The sequence below is a fragment of the Sinohyriopsis cumingii genome, chromosome 3 (assembly GCF_028554795.1).
Source record: "Sinohyriopsis cumingii isolate HCF-2022 chromosome 3, ASM2855479v2, whole genome shotgun sequence".
NCBI classification, from domain to species: domain Eukaryota; kingdom Metazoa; phylum Mollusca; class Bivalvia; order Unionida; family Unionidae; genus Sinohyriopsis; species Sinohyriopsis cumingii.
In genome coordinates, this window is record NC_142963.1 from 123,466,274 (window position 1) to 123,489,364 (window position 23,091).

Consider the following 23,091-nt stretch of genomic DNA (forward strand, 5'->3'; position numbering starts at 1 on the left):
GGACAATATCATAAAATAATATGCTCCACCTCATAGCATGTGTATAAAAGCTTTTTTTTTTTTAGGTATCATGAAATGATATACACTTACATCAACTTAAATAGAAGATATGTGACTTTCAAATTTATAAAAACTAAAATTATTCACAATAATAAATAAAACATTCAACTAAGCAACCAAGACAGGAACTCCTATCATATCTGTGTATAAACTATAGACCTATTCTCATCTTAAAGTTTCCACTGAATGTAGAAAATACATTACTTTCAAAAACTGATAATCAAAACTTCAACAATGCTGCCACTGCCATCGTTGCCTGAGAAGTGTCTATGATATATTCTTATAGTAGTAGTAGTAGTAATAATAATAATAATAATAATAATATGGAATCACTGGCTGATACTTGGTACATGGCATCATAAACCATTATTTGTTACTGTACAGTGAACATTATATATTATACTACCAGACTGTTTGCTGTATGTAACACCTGTCCATTTAACTACCAGACTGTTTGCTGTATGTAACACCTGTCCATTTAACTACCAGACCGTTTGCTGCATGTAACATCTGTCCATTTAACTACCAGACTGTTTGCTGTATGTAACACCTGTCCATTTAACTACCTGACCGTTTGCTGCATGTAACACCTGTCCATTTAACTAACAGACTGTTTACTGTATGTAACATCTGTCCATTTAACTACCAGACTGTTTACTGCATGTAACACATGTCCATTTAACTACCAGACTGTTTACTGCATGTAACACCTGTCCATTTAACTAACAGACTGTTTACTGTATGTAACACCTGTCCATTTAACTACCAGACTGTTTACTGCATGTAACACATGTCCATTTAACTAACAGACTGTTTGCTGCATGTAACACCTGTCCATTTAACTATACAATTATCAAGAAAAACAAGTGCTGAAACTTCAAACCTAGGTGGCTGTGCATTTATACTCCATAGAATTTGGTGTTTATGTGAGACAGACCACAATCACTGAAAAGGATATTTTTTTAAAAATTCCAGTTATTTTGTCAAAAGAGATGTCTCTTCTCAAGTTAATTATGATTCTGAATACTTATTAATTTTTACAGTCTATACTTCCTTTCTTTCAAGTTTCAGAATTAAATTCACATTTTTTATCAGAACAGTTCCTGTAGTGGAAAATTTTGTTCTACTGGTGTGCCATTTTTGAAAGTCAAAACCAAATGGAAATTAGCAAACCTTTTTCAAAACATAAACATTTTCATTTCTTCATAAGTGCACTACTTTAACTGAAAATATCATGCATATCAGTTGATTATTTACATAGGAGTATTCAAATATTTTCCATTTGATCTTTACTGTTCTAATATGTGTATTCTATTCATACTGTACCAAGAAAGCTCACTAATAAATATTGTTTAAACCTACTGTCATGTTAGATTTCTATTAAAATATATTTATCTGCATGTAAGAGACTGACCTTCTCTCCTTCATTATGGAATCAAAAATATGTTCCACAATGATGCAAATTTAATCAAGTTTCATCTGCCAAGCTTTCCCATGTTTATTTTCCCTTTCTATTGTGAGAGGTCAATTATTTAAAAAAACCAGATAGAAGAACTCATTTTTCTGTCTTTCTCTCTCTATTTATTATAATAGAAAATCGAATCCTAGGTCTCCAATTCATTAAAACTGTAATTTTAATCATATTCATCAGTCTAATCCTTTGAATTCAAAAATACATACACAACTTGTCCTCCTCTATCACTCTTCAGGTTATAATAGATAAATTCTCTCTCTATCCCTCTCTCTCTCAACAATGTTGGAAACATTGGTTGCAGCAGAATCAGCAAACAATATCTAAGCCTGTACAAACAATGACTGCAAAAATTACCAGAAGGAATGTGATGAAACATGCTACATTTAATGTTTAGGGAATGGGGAATGCTTTTTGTCCATGACAACTACAAAAAAGGTGAGACATGATCCATGAAACACTTACTTTAAAAGTTACTTTGTAGAAAAACTAAGATATTTTGTATCACATAACAGTCAATCAACTTCATCACTGTTTCCTATATTACACTAACTTGTAGGTTTGGGGAAAAATTCTGTCCAACATTTTTTAAAAATACTTAAGTTTTCAGATACCTGATTTGTTACCCTGTAATTGTGGTCTCTCTTTCAACAAGAAAACATCTCAAAAAATCCAATTTTACAATGACCATGTAAATGCTACTCACATTTTCAGTTCTTTGTTTATTCACAAGAAGGCTTCCTTAAGAATGCTTCAAAGAGTGAAGCATAGATAGTAATGTACAGAGGGGTGATATGTCTTAAGACAGATACAATAAACAATTTTCAACTAAAATCCCAATCAAAAGTAAGGAAAGGTGAAATTTATTTATTCACACAATTTAAAAGGAAACAGCATTGAGTTTACATTATTTCTTGAAAATTATTAGTGTTAAATACAGCCTTTAACTAGGTGCTTCTTGGCTGCTACAAGAACGATGATGTTGAAACACAACTGGATTGTCAGGGCCACATATAGCTTATATATCTGATCAATCACAGACCTTGGATATTAGCGTGGGTCATTCATACTTCATGGACTAGGCATGGCCATGCATGACGACTTATCTCTTATTCCATGGATCTGAACCCTTTTGCTAATCTTCTAAACACATGCATTTGCCCTCACTACGTGTAGAAAATGCTGAACCCATGATAGCTATTGTAATTGATGCATCTATTAATTAATTAATTAATAATAATAATATATTGTTTGTTGTGTGCAAACATTTGCTGGAACAGCTGGGTAAGACTCTGAATCCCTGACTCAAACTCTTCCCAAGAACTATAACAATGTGTATACACAGCAAACTGCATGTGTCATGTCCCTATATTAATACGCTAATAAACTAAATTCACAGCAAAATAACAACATAGTATTAATAACAGTAAGAAGCTTTCAACCCACCTTGACAGCAATTTCTGGCAGATAGTGTGGATTCCTCAGCCTGGTTGTGATATATAATCTGAAATCCTTCGAGTACTCAATCACATTATCCCCAAGTCGGATGTAGTCAACTCCCTGTTGACGGAAAGTCAATTTCTGCAGAACTGGCTCCAAAATGGGGTCCAGCTCCTCTGCCACATTCTCAATCAGTACTGGTGAACCAAACTGTATTGAATTCTCCAGGGTACGGAGATAGGTACTGTCAGATAATTTCAAGATAGACACTTTGTTGGCCTTCTCCATGTTCTTGATCCATTTGTTGGCCTGACCTAAAATAAAATGCAGAAATGTATAAGTCTCCTATTCTTTAAAGACTGGCAACCTTTAAACATTTGTAAACTTGTGTTCATTTGCCTCAAAGAAGAAATTTCACTCCTTTTAAATTTTTTAAAATTTTTATTATTTTTTTAATAGTGTCAAATCAAATATCCTGAAATATTTCCTGGCCTGGATTTCAACAACAGAACCGTATATGGATTTGGAATTCAGTTTAGTATACATCAATCAAACTTAATGAAATTTCAAGCAAGCTTAAGTTTGGCTGAATAAGTTACTTAAGTATGGACGTGAAATAAGATATGTTGGTAAAATTACTGGCAGGCCATGATCCTGGTATACACAGTACTGTAATAAGTTATATATAACATGCCAATTGATAGCAGATTGATTAAATAAGATCTCTACTTTTACCATTTTAAAGACTGTTTACGACCCGATGAATATGTAATTTGACACAAGATACATTCACATTACTATTGTCAAAACCATGTCATTACTGTAAGAATTTTTTTCATGATCATTATCTATACTTTCATCATCACTACTGTCAAAACCTCTTTACAACCATTGATGATAACAGTTGGATAATGCTTTCCTAAGATTATACTCTACAGTGTTCACAAAATTTAACTTCTTCACAGGTCATCCACTCATGGTTCAATCTTTGCAGAAGAAACAACTAAATACTGGCATAGTGTCAACTCTTATTATCCAAAATAAAATTATGTCAATCTAAATCCAGCAAAAAAATGACATACAAACAGCTAAAATTTGGTACAATTGCCCTCAATGTGTTCTGACAAACTAATTTTCCTACACCAACATTCATATGGAGATTTAAGTACAAGTGCCCTCATCTGCATTTTTCTGAAGAAACTGAATGAAAATCTGACTTGCTAGACTATTCTATTTCCACCTCAAATATTTAATATACAATTTTGCTTTTTAAAATAACTTATTCACTCTCAGGTTGGCTTTCAAATACTGAGCTAGATAATGGGATGATCTGGGACATACTGAATTCTTAAATGAAACTGATTCACACTGACATAAGAATTCAGGATTTCAACTTTGAATAATACATGATCCTCAATGTCAAGTGTTGGGAACCACCTTCTACTTATAAATTCAACCCTGTGCAAATTACAAAAATCCCTGTGCAAATTATAGAAATGTGGTCATTTTCCTGTACCTACTGATATTTTTTACTTTCACTATCCTGAGTAATGGTGGGATTCATCTTTAATTCTGAAATCTGACCCTGTGCAAATAACAGAAATGAGGAAAACATCATTTTGGTCATTTTCCTGTACCTATTGATATTTTTGACTCTTTTATCCTGTGTCATGGTGGGATTCATCTTTTATTTAGAAATTCAACTCTGTGAAAAATACCAAAATGTGGAGTAAAACTGCATGTTGGTAATTTTCCTGTACCTACTGATATTTGAGAGTCTTACACTATCATACATTTCTAGTTTAAGTCACAAAACAAAAACAATACATTTCTAGTTTAAGTCACAAAACCTGTCAACTAAGTATGGCAGATCCCATTTCCAATAACGGTAGGACTAAATAATTTCAGCTATGACTGGTATCAAGGATGGTCACTCTCAACATTGTAGCCACCCACTGTCAAAAAAAAACTATAACCATCAACAAGCATATCTTTTAAAACTCACCAGAGAACGTAAAAACCAAATCATGAACAAGACTGGCATGGCAAAGCTGATCATTTTATGATCACCACCTTTAGAGTCAACCCCCCCCCCTTTCATCCCCAACAAACTAGAATCCCTAAACCTGTAACCTATACTGAACAAATCACAGATATTTCATACATAAAAGGGATATTAGGTTGGACCATGAACAGCCTAATTTTTAAAAAAATCACTCAATGTGAAAATTTCCAGACTCAAATAAATGCACAGAAAGTAGAAAATGAGCAGCCACATTGTGAACATTATAGGCCAAAACCTGAAACTCAACCCTGGCTAGTTTCTGCACTAGAATTGTTCCCTTGCGCATAAGACATCAAATCTGCATTCTTGATATCACTGTAAATAACATCAGAAAAAATGGAGACAATGTATGGGTGCCTCTTTAATGAAAGTCTGACTGCAAGCTAATCATACTGTTTAGTGCTACCTTAAGGAAACTTCAGAGGTGTATCAAATCCTCCCTCACCATACTACGCGATAACATACATGTGCACACAAATTAGCTATATCTGACCCCATGTAAAGTGGCATTTAGGATGATAAATTTTGTTACATAATGTGGGTAATACCCACACATATCAGAAACATTAGTTGCTTATCACCACAAGAATGTGACCAAAAAATTGTGAAATAATGCAATAAAGACCATCAAAATAATACACTGTGTACAAAGTTTTTTATTTTAATTAAAAAAAATTGAAAACTATTTCATAAAATATACAGGAATGATGACTTTCTAATTAGTATACCATAAATTTTGACCAAAATAGTTAAGCACTTTGTGGAGTTTCATCCGGTGACTCTGAACTCAGTATCTAACAGTAACACTGTAACATGAACCTTACACACCAGAGGAATAAGTAGAAAATGTTTCAAATTCTTATCAGTTATTATTACTCATATCACTATGGTGAAAAAGTATAACATACACATGGATGTGCATTACATTTTTCCATTGATTCATATGACATCTGCCAAGGGTCATGAGGTTTCAGTATTCAGAATCATACTTTTCACACAGGAATGTTTAATTTCTGTGATAATAAATCAATTGCATTTTCAAGCATGAAATCAAAGTTCATAGAAATATTTCAGGGTCAATCAATCAATTTCTAGCATGAAATTGAAGTCAACGGAAATGTTTTATTTCCAGGATAATTATCTACCATGAAATCTAAAGAAGCAAGCCTGAACAGTATGAAAATGTTTATTAAAGCACCATTAAAAACTTGTTGGCTATAGACATGGTCAAGGATGGATGCTTACACCTCTGATGGTTCAAGCTGTCAAAATGAAACTTCTTAACCATCAAAATAAACATATTTTAAACTAGTTAGACAATGGAGACACAAATCAGTAGCTCTCCATTGCTGGTCCTTCTATGATTACCCCATCTGGAGCAGACATGTGAACAATAATAAAACCTTCTTCATAAGGTAGTCAATATTTATCCATAAGTTATACCAATTTTCAGTAAGGTGCAATGAAATATGTACTGCTATTGCAAAGTTGGAAAACATGCATCTGAAAAGTTTAAAAGTGTAATCAGCAAAAGAAACGATGCGTTCAACAAAATAGTTCACAAAGAATATATAGAATCTTATGATCCCCAGATCAGCTTCAGAAACTAGTTCCAAGCCACATGGAGGTCAATTGGCTCCCACTAGATCTCTCAATCTGATGTAATCTTTTTGTTTTTGTTTTTTTTATTTCATGTTATGGTAGCAATCATCTCAACAACTAACTCGCCATGATGTCCAACAAATGCAATTGTTACCATTACTACTATATTTGCAAGCACAGCCAAGAACCTGATTATTCCTTTTTATAGTTCTGTGCTGATTGTTAGAACTTTTAATGAAGCTTACTGTCCTTTCACATTCAATTTGCTTTCATTTCTTGAACAACATTTCTAGATAATACAATAACATTAAAGAAAAAGCTTGATCATACAGGAATTTTGCATAAAAAACAATGGAAGATCAAAGATTCTGAGCTACTCCTGTCAAGTTAGTCTGGTTCACTTACCAACTCCACAAAATCTAATATGAAAACCACATTTGACCACAAAAATTGTAATTTTGCACTTTTTTCTATCATTCTGTAAGTTAGTTTTTGAGAGGTTCTTTGATTTAAGGTCAAATTGTAAGGGCTGGCAGGTCTGTCAGAGCCACACCCCAATGCCACCCAGAATCATGTGAAAATCTCTAAAACCAACAATTTTCAACCCTGCAAAGAACCTATAGACTGAAAAAAATTATTGATATTCCATATGGCAGCAACAATTGCTTTAATGATAAGGAAAGTGAACCATGAACAGACCAATTTCCCAGAAAATCATTTGTTATGAAAATGTCCCAAAACATAAGTAGGTGTTATGAGAAAATGGGCAGCCACTCATTTACATTGTAAGCCAAAACATAATCATGAATTTTGACCGCACAAATGTGTTTATGCACTGCATACATCATAAAATCGTGAATTCTTGACATCAAGATAAAAACAAGCCAGTAATATAAGACAAAGTATGAATGATGTTTCAGTATTAAAATAATTACCCCATGACCTATTCATGACATATTAAACGATTAGGTTATGCCGAAGAACCTGAAACAAAATCTTTTCATTAAAAAAATGTAGACTTTCAGACTTCACCTTGTGGGTCAATACACAGAGGCCATCTTCTGGAGTTTGAGACGATGATACCATTGTCAATGCTAAAGCTGTCAACTGGCAGGCCTGCAATGTTCCATGCACGGATCTTTACAGGCTCACCTAGGGTCACATTCAAGGAGAATTCCTCAGAGCAGGGTATTTTCTTGCTGACACAAGCCTTTAACCACTTTTTGGTCACAGTCTGTATGATAAAGTATCTGACATAAGTATTACTTACAAATAACATTTATGCTATGCATTTAATATTGTCACAAGTTGCAACCAGCATGCTGGTATACTGCATTTATAGGAGTTTTATCCATTTTGACTCTAATAAACTTATGTTTGAGATTCCAGTTCTATGACAAAAATGCTTGATGTCCCTTGTGAAAAATAACAGAAATTCAGGGATACATAAATTTTTATTTTTATGAGCAGGTGTTCTTTATCATGGAGGTGTCTGGTGAAAATGATTTAATATACTTGTGATATCATAAAGAACTAAACAATCATCTGTGTTTATGCAAAAAATTTTTTTTACCTGTCTGAAATCCACAGTGAAAGCCCCAAGGTATGCCACAACACCTGATGACAAAAGAACATCACCAGTGATGTTATAATACTTTTTCCCAAGGGTTTCTGCTGCTGCTGTCCATCTGTTCTTCTCCCCACCGAGACCTCCAATCAATTTTTCTGCACGATCCAACTTTTTGGAACAGAGGTCTATATTATCTTCCAGCTCTTTCTTTTTCTTTGTCATGGTCTCAAATTCATCATTCAATGCCTGGAGCTTGTCTGTAACCTGCAGTACAAAAAGTAATATATCTTAAGTCCATTCATTTATGTCAACTATACAGCAAATAGTGACAACTTATAGAAAATATTCTTCATAACTCAGATGTTGGAATATAGTGGTCTTTATGTTGAAATAAGTTGGTCTTTATGTTGCAATATGGTGGTCTTTGAGGTCTAGGAAACAAAACAATCCTGAATGGCACCAAACTTGGTTGTACAAGCACTTACTACAACAATTAAATGCATGATGGATCAAACATGATTCTCCACTTGGCATACCTTGGTACAAAGTGAGTTTGTTACTACTGCACTAAGTATATAAAACATGTAGGTGACAAATATGGCAGAAATATACATTTCTATGTTCATCATTATCCATATTATTTATGTAGATAATACCATTTCATTTTTGGAATGTATATACATGTATAAGGTGAGTCCAATTACAAACACAGATCCTGATCTGTCATCAGCAGATCAATATCCATGTTGTTTGTTCTACTGAATACTCCTAACAAACTGCAGAGACCCAGATCTGCCAGCACATTATGCAATGGCAGATGATCTGGGTCTGTGCAGTTTGCAGTTGACTTGACTTATAAGAGATTATATCTGAAGTTTTGGGAAAGTAGAAAATTAAAATGTTAGTAATAATCAAGACTGGTCAGATTACAAATATTGTCCAAAACTGGCCTTAGAATGACCTTAGAAAAAAGACATTACTAAATGCATCCAAGATGACGGTCCACAATTAAAAGTGGTCTGTGGTACTAAAAAACATATCTACATCATTTTCTTACTTCTGTGCCACCTCTTATGAGGAAATGACAAAATTAACCTTATGCACAGTAAAATAACTATATAAATCTGCCAATCCAGATCAATATAGGAAATTTTCAGTATAGTAATTTCAACTAGAAAAGTGTCCAATTCAAAAGGCAAAGTTGCTCCAACCATCAGGGCTTCATGTTAGAAACCTCAGTATGTAAGAGTAAAATTTTCAAGTTAAAAAGAGGCCATAGTTTTGTGAATTTTGAAGCAAACATGAAAATCGAATTTCAACTAAGATTGACTGATTATAGGTCTAATACCTAATTAGTCTATTTAGTCTATCAAAAAGTTATCATGAGGAAATGAAACTGAAGACATTAAGAATGGATGGACTGAAGGATAAACATGGGTAATTCCTATGTGCATTCTCGCAAGAAATATGACTGGAGAATAATAAAGTGTTGTTGTAACCTCTTTGAGTTGGGACCTCTTGATATTAAGTTTTTCCATTTGTACAGCCAGTTCTCCCTCTGCCTCAGCCAGCTTTATTTTCTTGGGGGCCACCACTTTGGCCACTCTGTCATACACATCCATGGCCTTGACCCATTTACACAAACCCTCACAAGCTGTAGATGCATTCTTGATGACGCTTGGCTCAAAGTCAGGATTCGGTATGTATCTGAAATATATGGAAAAATACCAGCCACTTGTGTTAGGACCCTTTATGTATCCAAAAATGTATACAAACCCAATGAATATTTACTGATCTTAAATGTCTCATAATAGGTCTGAGCACCTAATTATGTGTGTATCTCACCCATTATCGAAATTATCCAATAGCTTGATGATATAAGCATAATTCCCAGTATGATCAATAATGGATATAAAATCTCAGACCTTCAGAATGTTAACATGATCAGCCAATCAGATGCAAGATCACCTCATTGATATGTGTGGATCTCGCTCATTGCTACCGAGTCTGGACAAAACTGGCTGAGCCATTCTGGACAGAAAGTCAAAATAGGTTTTTCATTCTGACTGCTATGGAAGCCAAGCATATCATTGCTATTCGAGTCACAATATTTTGATAAAGCATGTCCTACGGAACAGTCCAACCTTGTCTGATTGAAAATTGCCCAGCATTTTTGAGAATAAATGAATTTAGCAATGTGCAATGCTGAAACATGCTGGACACAATGCCAAATGTAAGTTCACTTGGGCCTTACAGCCAGATGAGCTAAAACTTGACACAGGTTACTGTATATGTTTGCATTATAACAGGAATCCAACTGCAAGCTGCACAGACCCAGATTTGCCATTGCATAATGCACCGGCAGATCTGAGTCTGTACAGCTTGTTAGGAATAATTAGTAGAACAAATAACATAGACTCTGATCTACAGACATACTACAGCAGATTAGGATCTTTGTTGTTTGCAGTTTGACTCGACTTATGCGCGAGTAGATATGGTATGTTGCATTCACTGGAAATGGTGGCATCTGGATGCAGTAATTGGAATTTATGATGCATGTGACCATTATTTTGGAACAGTTATACCCATTTGTTTTCTCATCCAACACAAAAGCAAAGAGGTCAACCCAATAAACATTTTATAACCTGTTTAGGCTTTAATGCTGAATACAAGTGACATCCATTACTGATCAGCAAATCTCTGGGAAAAATCAGGAAAAATGTTCATGATCTGTTACAACTGGATACAATTACAGCTGATTGACTTAATTAGTAAATTAGTACTAGAGATACCAACTATTACCAATGGGATACAGAAATGTCAGCTTTACAAAATCATAATTTGAGCATAAAAATATGAATACTTTCAATGTATTTGAAGACTTTATGGACTCCAGGTGCACTTCTGGCTAAATGTGCTTCCTACATTTGGCCTTCCCACTTAAGTCCTTCAAGAAAAGACTTTCAAGGAAGAGTGTAAGACTAGTTTCGATTCTAATCATAATGCCATTTAGATTTATGGAACACATATTTTTCTTCATGGTGTAATTGTCACAGTCTACTTTTCCTTCAAACACTGCAATTTATTTTGCACAACTTTCCAAGGTAAATCAAACCTTCACGTTGCAATTTATTTTCCACAACTTTCTATGGGAAATAAAACCTTTACATTGCAATTTATTTTCCACAATTTTTTAATGGAAATCAAATCCTAACATTGCAATTTATTTTCCACAACTTTCTACAGTAAATCAAACCTTCACATTGCTATTTATTTTCCACAACCTTCTAAGGTAAATCAAACCTTCAGACTGATGCAAATTTCTCATGGCTACCCAGGTGATCTCATAAACAATGTCACTGCCTGCATAAACCATCTGACCATGGGGTCAGCCTTTTTTTAAATAACATGTTTTTTTTGCAATTCAAAGATCAAAATACATTCAATATGACAGCACCAGATGTACCAGCCTAAGCACTGAATTTAATGTGTTACTTTTGGCAAATTCTGTTCAAAAGCTAGGTTAACCATGAAAATGCCTTTTTTTAAAGTTTCCAACAGACTTCACCCTGTGGTGACAAAGAATTATTCCATCTGTAAGGGGAGGTATGCCATTGCCAGGAGTTAGGCTGTATTTGTGATACAAGAGACTAGGCACACCTTCACAAAAGAACTGCAATTAGCTATTTTGAGTGTTTCAGTGCTTTAGATCTACTGGTGTTAACACTGGTGTGTTAGTATATAACAAATTTGATTAGACCAGAAAATTGGAATTGAACAAAAATAATCATAATGGTATAATTCAAGATTAAAAAAGAAATAGCTGCCAAAATCAGAATAGCTGGCATCTCTTGTGTTGCCAGAAGGATGAAACATCCCGGAGCACAATGAACGTTTCTGTATGGCAGAATGGCAGACTAGACATTTCAGTCAAATTGTGACCTCATTTGCCATTTCACTAACAATCCTTGACTATCTTCCTCCACCAGTTATACTGGCTGCCATGTATAGCATATCTTGTGCTGAAAAATGGCATTAAACACTACAACAACAACAATACTTGACTATCAGCAAATAATTCAAACCATCATGACAACCCTTGATAGAAATAAAAAAATATGATAGAAAAAGCATACTTTTCTCTGATCTTTTAAACCATCATGACAACCATTGATAGAAATGAAAAATATGATAGAAAAAGCATACTCTTCTCTGATCTTTAAACCATTGTGACAACCATTGATAGAAATAATAACTATGAGAGAAAAAGCATACTTTTCTCTGATCTTTTTCATGACCGGTGGAGCAATGTTGTCTTTATCATAGGTTTTGAGTTTCTCCAGAAACTTTAGGTCTCCAAGTAATTTCATGGATGGGCCCCAATAGTCTTCAATCATCTTTCCTGTCCCACTAGGGTCTGGCTTCCTCTCAGATTTGAAGTTCAACATGACACAGATTGATTCCATCACAAGTTTGACAGCTGGGGGAGGGTTCTGTAAAACAATTGTATTTTGTAAGTTACAAAGTTCATTTTATTACTTTGAATGGAGGAAAATCATGAATCATTTCTAATGAGTAAATATTTAATCAAAACAATGGCTTTAAGATAGTGATAAGTGCATAAACTGCAGGTAAAACCAACTCCAGTTATTTTTCATTAGTGTTGGTAATACAGACATGAATATTTTTGTTTAATTTTCAGAAGAATATTGTTTGTAGTGACTTTCATTCATTTACAAATGATGATAAGACAAAGCAGTTTTCCACTTCCAATCAAGCTTTTTAACTCCTACAAGACAAAGTAATCCAGGAACTTAACATCTTTCTTAGTGTAGTTGGATAAAAAGGGTCATTTAGGGATATTTTCAGGAAAGAAAATAGTGTGACACCACTATAGCATCCTCTGTTATAACATGAATTCGAATATAACATGATTTTAGCGTGGCTCCCGAAATTCTGAATACATAAATTTTTCTCATATATGACATTTTTTGTTTTCTTTCTTAAAAGTATGAAAGGTAATGTGTCAAGTTTGGTATCCTTTTGGGGAAGAGATCATGTATGAAATCTACAACAAGACGATTGTGGAGTGGTTATGCAATTTCATATACATGTATTTTTCTCATACATGGAAAAGTATTTTTCTTCTTTAAAAGGTTGAAATATAACGTTTAAAAAGTTTATTCAGTAATCATGCTGGCTTCACCAATGTTGCAAATTGCAATTTATTTTCTTTACTGTTGACAAAATATACCATTCGGATAGTTTACTGCAACACTGTTGGATCTTTTAACTTGTATACACAACCTTGTGTTTGGATTAATGAAATTCAGAGTCACCAAAAAAAGAAGCCACAGGCTTGATATAAAATGTCCTGAAATTTATTTATTATTAGATAAACAAATTCTTTGTTCATATTGCCAAACAGTCTTAACAGTGCATTGTTATATCATAATCTGCTTATTCTAAAATCTGGCATGAGTACTGTATGCTGTGAGATCTCTGCATTTGTTAAAAATATTTTATAAAATAACTGACATTTCTGGTAGCAGAGATCAACTGGATGAGGCACTATCTCATAATGGATCTTTCAAATGAAATAATGTTGGACTATCGGCCACTCGCTAGTAATTAATATATTTTTTTAGAATGACCTTTGTATGTGGATGTTAAGTAGAATTCCTCTTCTTTTCACTTGTAGAATTAAATCCTTCAGAACACTCAAATTTTCAGTAGCAAACCCTGTCCAAAATGAACCCCTGTTGGGCGTTTTTTTTAAAAATTCTGATGCTACCAGAAATTATTTTAAAAAATGGAGGACTACTTGTTGGGCTACCATGACTAGCTACAATCAACCAACTTTTGAAGGCAGGAACAGTAACTGCTACAATCAACCAAACCACACCTAATTCATTTTTTTAAATGTACACAAAAATAAATGTCTTTGAAACCTCAAAGAAAACTGATTACCTTTGAGTACCGGTCGTTCTGTACAAATACTAAGCAAATGAGAAAAAAATCAAACTGAATCAAGGTTCTACAATTATCTGATGTTGCTGCCGCAATAAGAAACGGGCATCTGTTTGGTCCTCCTAAGCTGCACTCTTAATCAAAGAAAGCTGAGTTCAATCTTCAAAAAAAAAAATTTTCATCAAAGGAAATCAGCACCAAATTTAAATAAAAGCAATGGAACCTTATGGATTGTTGCATTTTCCAAACTGACTGCAACACGTTTTTTGTACCGTGAAAGTTTCATTTTTGCAGGGGAAAAAATGCATGCTTTCTGTGGCTATCAACAGCATCATAGAAAGCAAATTATATTTCCAATCTTTTGAAACTATAGATCTTTGGCTGTCAAGTTAACTGAAGATGTGGCATCTTGCAAAGACATTTGTTAAACTTTTTAATTTGTTCCATGTTTTCATTTCCCATTAAATCTATGAATAGCCTCAGCAAGATGATAGACCAATTTAAGTACATGTACATGTAAATAACTATAGCTACATGCTATTTGTGACAGTAGTAGTGAACTGTTTAGTGACAATTGGACATAGATCAAAACGAGTTCTACCAATTTTTTATATGCATGTTATTTGTGTTTTCTAACCTTTTAAAACCAGATGTGAGTCAAACATGAATTTTATAACATTTTAATGTATACTCGAGTTCATGGATTTCTTATATACATGTACAATACTTAATGGACTATGGATTGTACTGCACAAATGTAAGTTGTCAATATACAAGTGTTTTTCATACTAGTTTATCTTCATTTGATCAAAAGCATGTATTTTTGTGCTGGCTTTTATCCCCCCCTCCATATTTTAGGTAACTGCATCATTTTTCTCAGCTAACCGACTTGGTTGGTTATAACATGGTTTGGTCTATAACATGGTTGGGTTCTATGGACCCCAACCATCATTTTATAGCAGGGTTACACCGAACTTCTGATCTGTACAACACCTATCATGAGCTACAGGTTTTATTAGCTTTTTTTTAGAGGCTCATTGTTATAAAGGTACCACCACTGAAAATATTCATGGGCTTTCAGATTTATTTATGATCTGCTTTGAATTTACCTGACTTGCAAAAACTCAAATAATATATATAGTGTATCCGTAAAATTACCTTCATGGACTTGACAAGGGTAATGTCAGCAGGCTTAAGCGTATTCAGAGCCTGTATGGCAGCCTCAAGGGCTGGGATGGCTTCAGCCAGGTCACTTTCACACTCATCTTTGATTGCCTGGGCTGCTGCAGCAGCTTCATTAGCAATAGCTTCATCTGCAGCTACCACCTGAAGAAAAAAAGAGATAGATTCAATGTTTAAACTTTTACAAACCAGTAACTGCTTGCAAATATGGAGTTTACCATAGTTCCTACATCACACAGCAACTAATAATGCTTCACCCGTGATCATGACCTTTCTATCAAAAGCTAACTGCTAGTATCCATGAAGCAAGTGAGATCAAGTGCCTTGAAGTCCACAGCAAACTGCAAACTCTAGACTTTCCAGTCATGAGTCCAGATGGTTGGTCAGGTTGCCATTTTGCCACACAACTGTGGTAATACAACTTTATTGGAAGTGAAAAAATAAATTTCCCAAGTTAGCATTTTTACCACCTATAATGAAATCATCAAATACCTTAGAGATAAAAATGTTAACTGACAGACCTTCTTTATATTAGTGATGAACACTATTCATAACGTTTTAAGATTCTGAAATGTAACAGTGAAATATTAATTTCAGGATGCAGAGATAAAAGGATGATTTAGAATACACCTCACCCATGAAAACTAGTACACAATAGGGTAAAAAAAAAACATAAACTGTAGCATAAGTGAGGGCACCAGTGATTGAGGTACCTATGAAAAATTAGGAAAGGACTGTCAATTGACAGCAAGAAGAGCAAGTGGGGTTAAATGGTTGAATATTTGCTTTATTGTTGTGTTGGAAAATTAACTGTAAATAGCATTTTTCTAATGAAGTAATTCGCTTTATATCTGGGGCCCTGAGTGGCCAAGTGGTCTAAAGTACTCTCTGTTACAGATCACTGCCATCTCACCTCTGTCTGCATGGGTTTGAGTCTGCAATTCGGCTTATGTGGGTATGTGAGAAAGCTTGCCAGTAGCTTCTCAAGGGTGGTTGGTTCTTTCCAGGATTTTTCCGGGTTCTACCTCCACCATTAATACTAGCAGCCTATCGTGTGCTGAAAAATGGCATTAAACCCTACAACAACAACAACAACAATTCGCTTTATAAGTTACCCTTTTTTTAAAAAAGATAATCAATCTTTGAGAGATTGCTAGAAACAGTACCATACATACTCACCTATAAGTCGAATCCAACTGCAAACTGTACAGACCCAGATCTGGTGTCACATAATGCACCTGCATATCTGAGTCTGTGCAGTTTGTTAGTAGCAATCAATAGCACAAACAACACAGACTCTGATCAGCAGGTGCATTAAGCTATGGCAGATCAGGATCTTTGTTGTTTGCAGCTTGACTTGACTTATAAGTGAGTAGATATGGTACTCCAAAATGTTTCATTACACATCTTGAGTGTACCAGCAAAAATATTGCAAGTAATTGTGAAAGTTGTGCTCATCCTTGACTAAAATTCAAGTGCCAATTTGGGAACTTTCAGATCACTACAAAATCTGGGTTTCATTTCTACATAATGAACTCTATGAAACCAATCTTTTCATACACCAAGTATGCCTTTTCTTGACTCCTTTGCTATCCGTGTTCACAAACACGAATGATTAGGATAAACTTCTGATTAATGTTGTATACTTTAATACTGCTAACACAAAAACATTCACAACAGTGTTTGATTGGTTGAGGGAAATGAGTTGACTTGACACATGACCATGACCACTATCTCTCATGAAGGCAGGATTTGAATGCATTTTTAACTTTTATTATTTTATCCCCTTTACTTGATTTGACACAAAAAGACATAATTTAACATGACAAAACAATGCAGGTCTAGTCTTAATTAGTGGTAATAATGCAACACATACTTCTGCAACTTGCAGATCAAAACACAGTTGGGACATAATTAGATTCTCAAGTAAATGCTTGCAATCTGATGGCCACCTGACATTGTCATGAACAGATGTGACATTGTCATGAACAGATGAAGGCATACAACATTTACAATGATTACACTTACACTGAATTAAAAGATAAAACTGAAACATGAATTTCACTTGACAAGACTCATTTAATTTGTATTATTTCTTAATACATTGTCAAAAGTAGGCATTACTAACATTTTCAAGGACTGATGTTTCATGGTATATTATTACAGTGTATCGAGAATTTTGTTTTAAAAGAAAATTTAACAGAATATATTATTCTTATTATAAGTTGCAAATTTCATGATACTGATTCCGAATTTCCATGAACTAACCACAATTTTCAACAATAATCCACGTAATATATTAAGGTTTCTTTTATGAATTCTGATCATGATTCTATTCATGTTCAGCAGATAGCTGGCCTATTTTGGGCAAAATTTGATCCACACTGGTTATATGCAGGTTTTGCAAGTTATTTGGACATGCAAATATGAGGGAGTGGTGTAGTTGGTTACAGCTTACTTCTTTCTTGGCCTCCACTTCCACTGTATCCTGTTCAATTTTGATCATAAGTTTTTCTGTCTCAGCAGAGGTCTTGATAAGTTCTGGTTGGAGATCCTGTAGCTCCTGTTGCATAACAGAGACCTGTGAGGATGCAAACTCTAGCTTCTCAAGCCCAGTTAAGTAGCGGTTCCTTAGTAAGCTGATCTCATCTCGTTTCTGGCCCAGGAGTTTCTTGAAAGTCAGGATAAGCTCTAAGTAGGAAGTGGGGGTCACATAGTTGTGTCTCCGCAGCATTTGATAGAAACTGGAAATTTGGAAAATAGAAAGACATTAATTTATATCTTTTCAATTCCTGTGATATGGTAGGTAAATGACTCTCTGCTACCTGCTTCATCCTTTATGCAAGTAACCTAAAGTGTCATGCATCTGCTCAAACCAGTCTGTAAGCCATGCTTTTTTGTTTAAAATTTGGCAATACTGCACTGCATATTTCTTGTGACAATTTGATTCATAACTGCTATGAACAAATGCATGATAAAAACATAGATAAACACCTAAAAGGTCAGCAGGCAAAGTGCAGAGTGCTCTAAACAACACTGCTATGAATGACAATACTGCAAAAATGGAGATAAACATACTGATTTTATTATTTAAACCTTTGTAAACACGAACAAAAGTTATTTATTATTGGTATTATTATTATTAACATTATTTTATGTGGTATGAAAATTTTACAAGAAATGAAAGAAAATTCAGTAGAAATTTCTTTCATGAGTACTCTGACAGAACAAATTATAAAAGCAAATTTATTAATTTCCATGGATATAAGCACACAAAAACATGACCATAATAACACAAGAAAGAAAACTTAAATGTTGTCAATAAAATCACAAACAAGTACTGATAAATAACTTTGCAGTGCACTGTTGTGGGTACATTTATTGTTGTTGTTGTTGTTGTTGTCAATAAAATCACAAATAAGTACTGATAAATAACTTTGCAGTGCACTGTTGTGGGTATATTTGTTTTTGTTGTTTTATCAATTGTGTAATCTCTTAATTCAGTTATTTTACAGCACTTCATTTTATGTGACGATGATCAAAATTTGAAACAGTTCAAACAAAAGAAAAACACTTTAGGCTGTAGTAGTATTTATTTATTCTGAAACCACAATTTATAACTTCTGTCTACACGTATACGCCTATGGTCTGGAAAAATATCTATATAAAAATTTACTAATACTCTCAGGTCATGCCTGCAGTCTCCTTCACCTAACAGATCAAGCAATGAACAGATTTATTTATATTTACTAATACTCAATTTTAAAGAAAAGTTTCATGAGATGTATGCTCATTTTAGGGCTACAACTGTAATGTATACCATACTGGATTCTACCATTCAAATTCAATGAGTGAATTCTTAGAAAAGCCTGCATATCAAATCATAATTGCTTTGAGATGCACGAACAAAATAATAACCCTTATACTGCTCCTTTAATTTATTTAAGAAATAGAAGCAATGATCTTGTGCTATTTACCAGAAAAAGGCCAGACCCCAAAACTAACAGGTTTCTTCCTTATCTGAACTTAAGTTATTTACAAAGTTTGGTAACAGGAGATGGTGGAAAATTATAGATATTGTGCAGAAAAACAGCAGGGATCAAACTGCTGGACTACAGATGGACCCTTGGGTGCTTGTCATAACAAGATACACTCCAGCCTTAAGGATGGCATATAAAGAGATAGAAAGAACAAGACAGATGAAAACTTCACCTGTCAGACATCTCATATACACTCTCATGGAAATGTTTACACATGGCCACTACTTCTACTCTGACATTGTCCTCCAGCTCCACTTCTTCCAAGAACTTGTTTGCCACCATCTCCAGGGCATCAGATGGCCATGCCTGTAAAAATACAGTTAAACCACTTCATTACTTCTTTTGTATCCTCTCATAGCATTTATGTAGTCAATAATGAAACAGAAATTGCCAATAATGCCAAAGTTTACTATCTCAAATGCATGCTCCATCTCCGGTAATGCCTAGATTTGGGAAGCATGGAATTTGATTTATACCACTGTCTGATCTTGTAATTATTTGAATCTCTACTCCATGAATTGGCAAGAAATATAAAAGATCTCTCTGCAAATGGTTTAAAACTATCTCTCTTTCAGACTGTAGTCAGATATCAGAACTTAATATATCTTGTGTCTGCCAAAGGTCACATAATCAATGCTTGCCAAGTATGTTTAATAAAGATCATAGTGTGATTTATGGCAGTTTGTTATCTGCAAATGAATAAATGTCTAAATCTTATTTATGCAACTTTGATGATGTCAGATTGTTTAGAATTATCTTTTGTAACAGGATTAGCACTGATAGTATGTGTTAACGATATTATTCTTTGAAGCAGTAATTTTAAGCTGGTCTACATTTATTGCAAAGTGGTTTCCTTTGCATAGTCTTTACAAATGAAGAATATTTTTTTGTATTTTAAATATTGATGGGAAAAAAAGCATGTAAACTGAGATAAAACTGTATTCCAACAAACCTGAATGCCAAATTTGACTCTAATTGATCAGATCTAAACTTACTAAGCAGGAATAAACTAGCTTACAGCTTTGCATTTCAAACATGGAAAGACAAACTGTTATGCAAGATGGACATGGGTATCTCTTTATGCAGAATTGTACTAAGGCTGTAAACTTAGCAACTTCCCCTTACCTGGAACCAGTCTATGGTACAACAGTTGATGAGGGAGGGGAACATACGGAGGCGGTTCCTGAAAGCATCTCCAATAGGACTCATTGCCAGCACAATGTGCAGGTTATTTTTGACACGGTCTATGAAATAGTTGTACATAGAAAGGGGTGTAGCCTCCATTTTCTTGCCCTGAAATAATAATAATAATAATAATAATAATAATGGATTATCTGTTAAACATTACATGAGTAGGTGAAAATTTGCAGTAGTATTTTCCTTCCTGTAATATATGATCCATGTACATGTCAAAAGAAATGGACTGATATTGGGAAACTATGACCAGGAATGACACTAAAGAGTAAATTAAGGTTTTTAAAAACGTATAACCTATTGATCACTCTGCAGTAATGTTTTCAAATGTAAGCACACAAAAAATGTACTTTTTAAACAGAGTGGGATGACAACATTTTGGCAAAATATCTATCTGCAAGGGTCTGTAAACATAAAACACCTACCGAACAAACAAGAAAATATTTAGCAGACTTCAGAAATTAAGCATTGTTCAGACAGATACAGTGTGCACTCCTGAAAATCGAAGGATGATTTGGAGTCTTTACAAGGAATATATATATATTTACTTAAAACATTCACAATTGCAAGTAAGTAACTAAAAACATGACATGGTTTTTTGTCTATTTTAATCTGAACATTTTCCAAAAGTTTAAATTTGCCCAAATATGTTTTACAACCTTCCTTATGACCACCACTTTGGTGTACATATGTCAAATGGGTTTACAGGATCATAAATATAATTATATTTGCAGTATTTACCATTAACTGTGACAGATACAACTATTTCTTTTTAAAGATAATTTTTAAAACTATTTTGTGATGAATTATGAAAACATTCTGTTAATATCAATAAAGTCATAACAAGATTCTTTGGGAATTTCCACACATTACTTACTGACAGAAACTACTGACATACCAGTACAGATAAAAAGTACTATGGTACATACCACCAAAAATATTACCATGGTAAACTGTTATACAGGTAATGCTGCATACCTCTTATACAAATCATCCAACATTTTGATGATATTTGCCTTTTTACCAAGTTTTATTACATCAGATCTGAAATAAAATCTCTCAAGTAGTAAGAAGTTCAACCAATTATGCAAGATCACTCCAATAATATGTGTAGATCTTACTCTGAATAAAATACATCGTGTATCTTGATGAAATGAAAGTATTTACCAAGTTTGATGAGCATACAAACAGAGTTTGTGATTTTGATTTTTAACACAGCTTTAATAAGTTTTCAGTCATATCGTATGACATCTGCAGTGTGGCAGTTTATAGGGATGTCAAGCACTGGGACATCATACCAGTGACATGTAGCATCATATCCCACCCAGTCACATCATGCTGACACCAGGCCGCCCAGTCCTAATACCAAGTTCTTAATGCTAGGTGCCAAGCAAGGCAACTGCCATTTTTATAAGTCTTTGGTACGACTTGGCTGGGGTTTGAACCCATGACCTCCTGCATCAGAGGCAAGCATTCTAACCACTTAGGCCACCAGAGCGGTCATATACAATCAAAAATAGAGTTACTAAAGTGTTGACATGCTCAGGCAATCAGATGCAAAATGACCTCATTAATAAGCACGAATCTTGCTCATATATGTATTCATTCAAGCTCTTGATGACCTATTTATCAAGTTTGATCAAAGTTGAATCAAAAATTCAGTCTCTACAGTGGTAACAAAATCCAGGCATCACATGCAAGATCACCCGATTAATACATGTGGACCACATGCATTATCAAATTCATGCAAGATCATTATCATGTGGTATATCTTCAAAGTCTGGTCAGTATCAAATAAAAACTATGGCTTTCTGAGTCCTAACAAGCTCAGCCAATCAGATGTGATATCACTACATTAACATGCTTGCATCAAGTTCGTTACCAAAATTGTTCAAGAGTGCAATGATAGAAGCACATGTTTCAAATTTGATCAGTCTGATTAGAAATACAGCCTCATGAGTGGTAACAAGCTCAGGATCTCAGTCATTATTTAACTCTTTCAACATTTTGATGATATAAGCCTTTATACCAAATTTGATTCAACAGATCTGAAGTATGAGTCCAGAGTGTTGGAACAACTGTTGATGGATGGATGAAAGACGATGAACGCAAGGCTACAAGCTGCAAACTGAATCACTAGATGCACACAAGAGATTGCAGAGTGATTTATAAATACTGGTAAGCACATCTTACATGATGACCATAATATATGTTAAGTTTCATGCCAATCCATCAAAACCCAAAGAATAAATTGTGCTAACAAGGTTGTGTCATATATTGCATTAGGTTACAAGACCTAAAAGGGCAATAACTCTAAAACAAATTTAGGGATTAAAGTTATTTATTGATATGCATATCTTCAGGTGATGATCATATTATTTATGTTTCAAGCCAATGGATTAAAAAAAATGTGGAACTAGTTTTGTTCATGAGTACTGGTTGAAGGGTAGATGGATCGACATGAGGATAGAGGTGAGGTATAAAAACTTTACCACAG

The 23,091-nt window shown here is 34.2% G+C and overlaps 1 protein-coding gene across 1 annotated transcript in view; it reads right to left on the bottom strand.

The window, feature by feature from the left end:
- The window catches only part of LOC149803762 (dynein axonemal heavy chain 3-like), a 311,163-nt gene that overhangs the window by 58,853 nt on the left and 229,219 nt on the right, over positions 1-23,091 (bottom strand). Inside the window, exons 55-63 of the mRNA XM_089953988.1 lie at positions 20,526-20,693; positions 19,573-19,706; positions 17,819-18,104; positions 15,337-15,504; positions 12,484-12,701; positions 9,708-9,915; positions 8,212-8,472; positions 7,671-7,872; positions 2,978-3,285 (exon numbers count right to left, since the gene is read on the bottom strand). Coding sequence (XP_089810114.1) covers positions 2,978-3,285; positions 7,671-7,872; positions 8,212-8,472; positions 9,708-9,915; positions 12,484-12,701; positions 15,337-15,504; positions 17,819-18,104; positions 19,573-19,706; positions 20,526-20,693 — 1,953 coding nt within the window. The remainder of the gene's footprint in view (positions 1-2,977; positions 3,286-7,670; positions 7,873-8,211; positions 8,473-9,707; positions 9,916-12,483; positions 12,702-15,336; positions 15,505-17,818; positions 18,105-19,572; positions 19,707-20,525; positions 20,694-23,091) is intronic.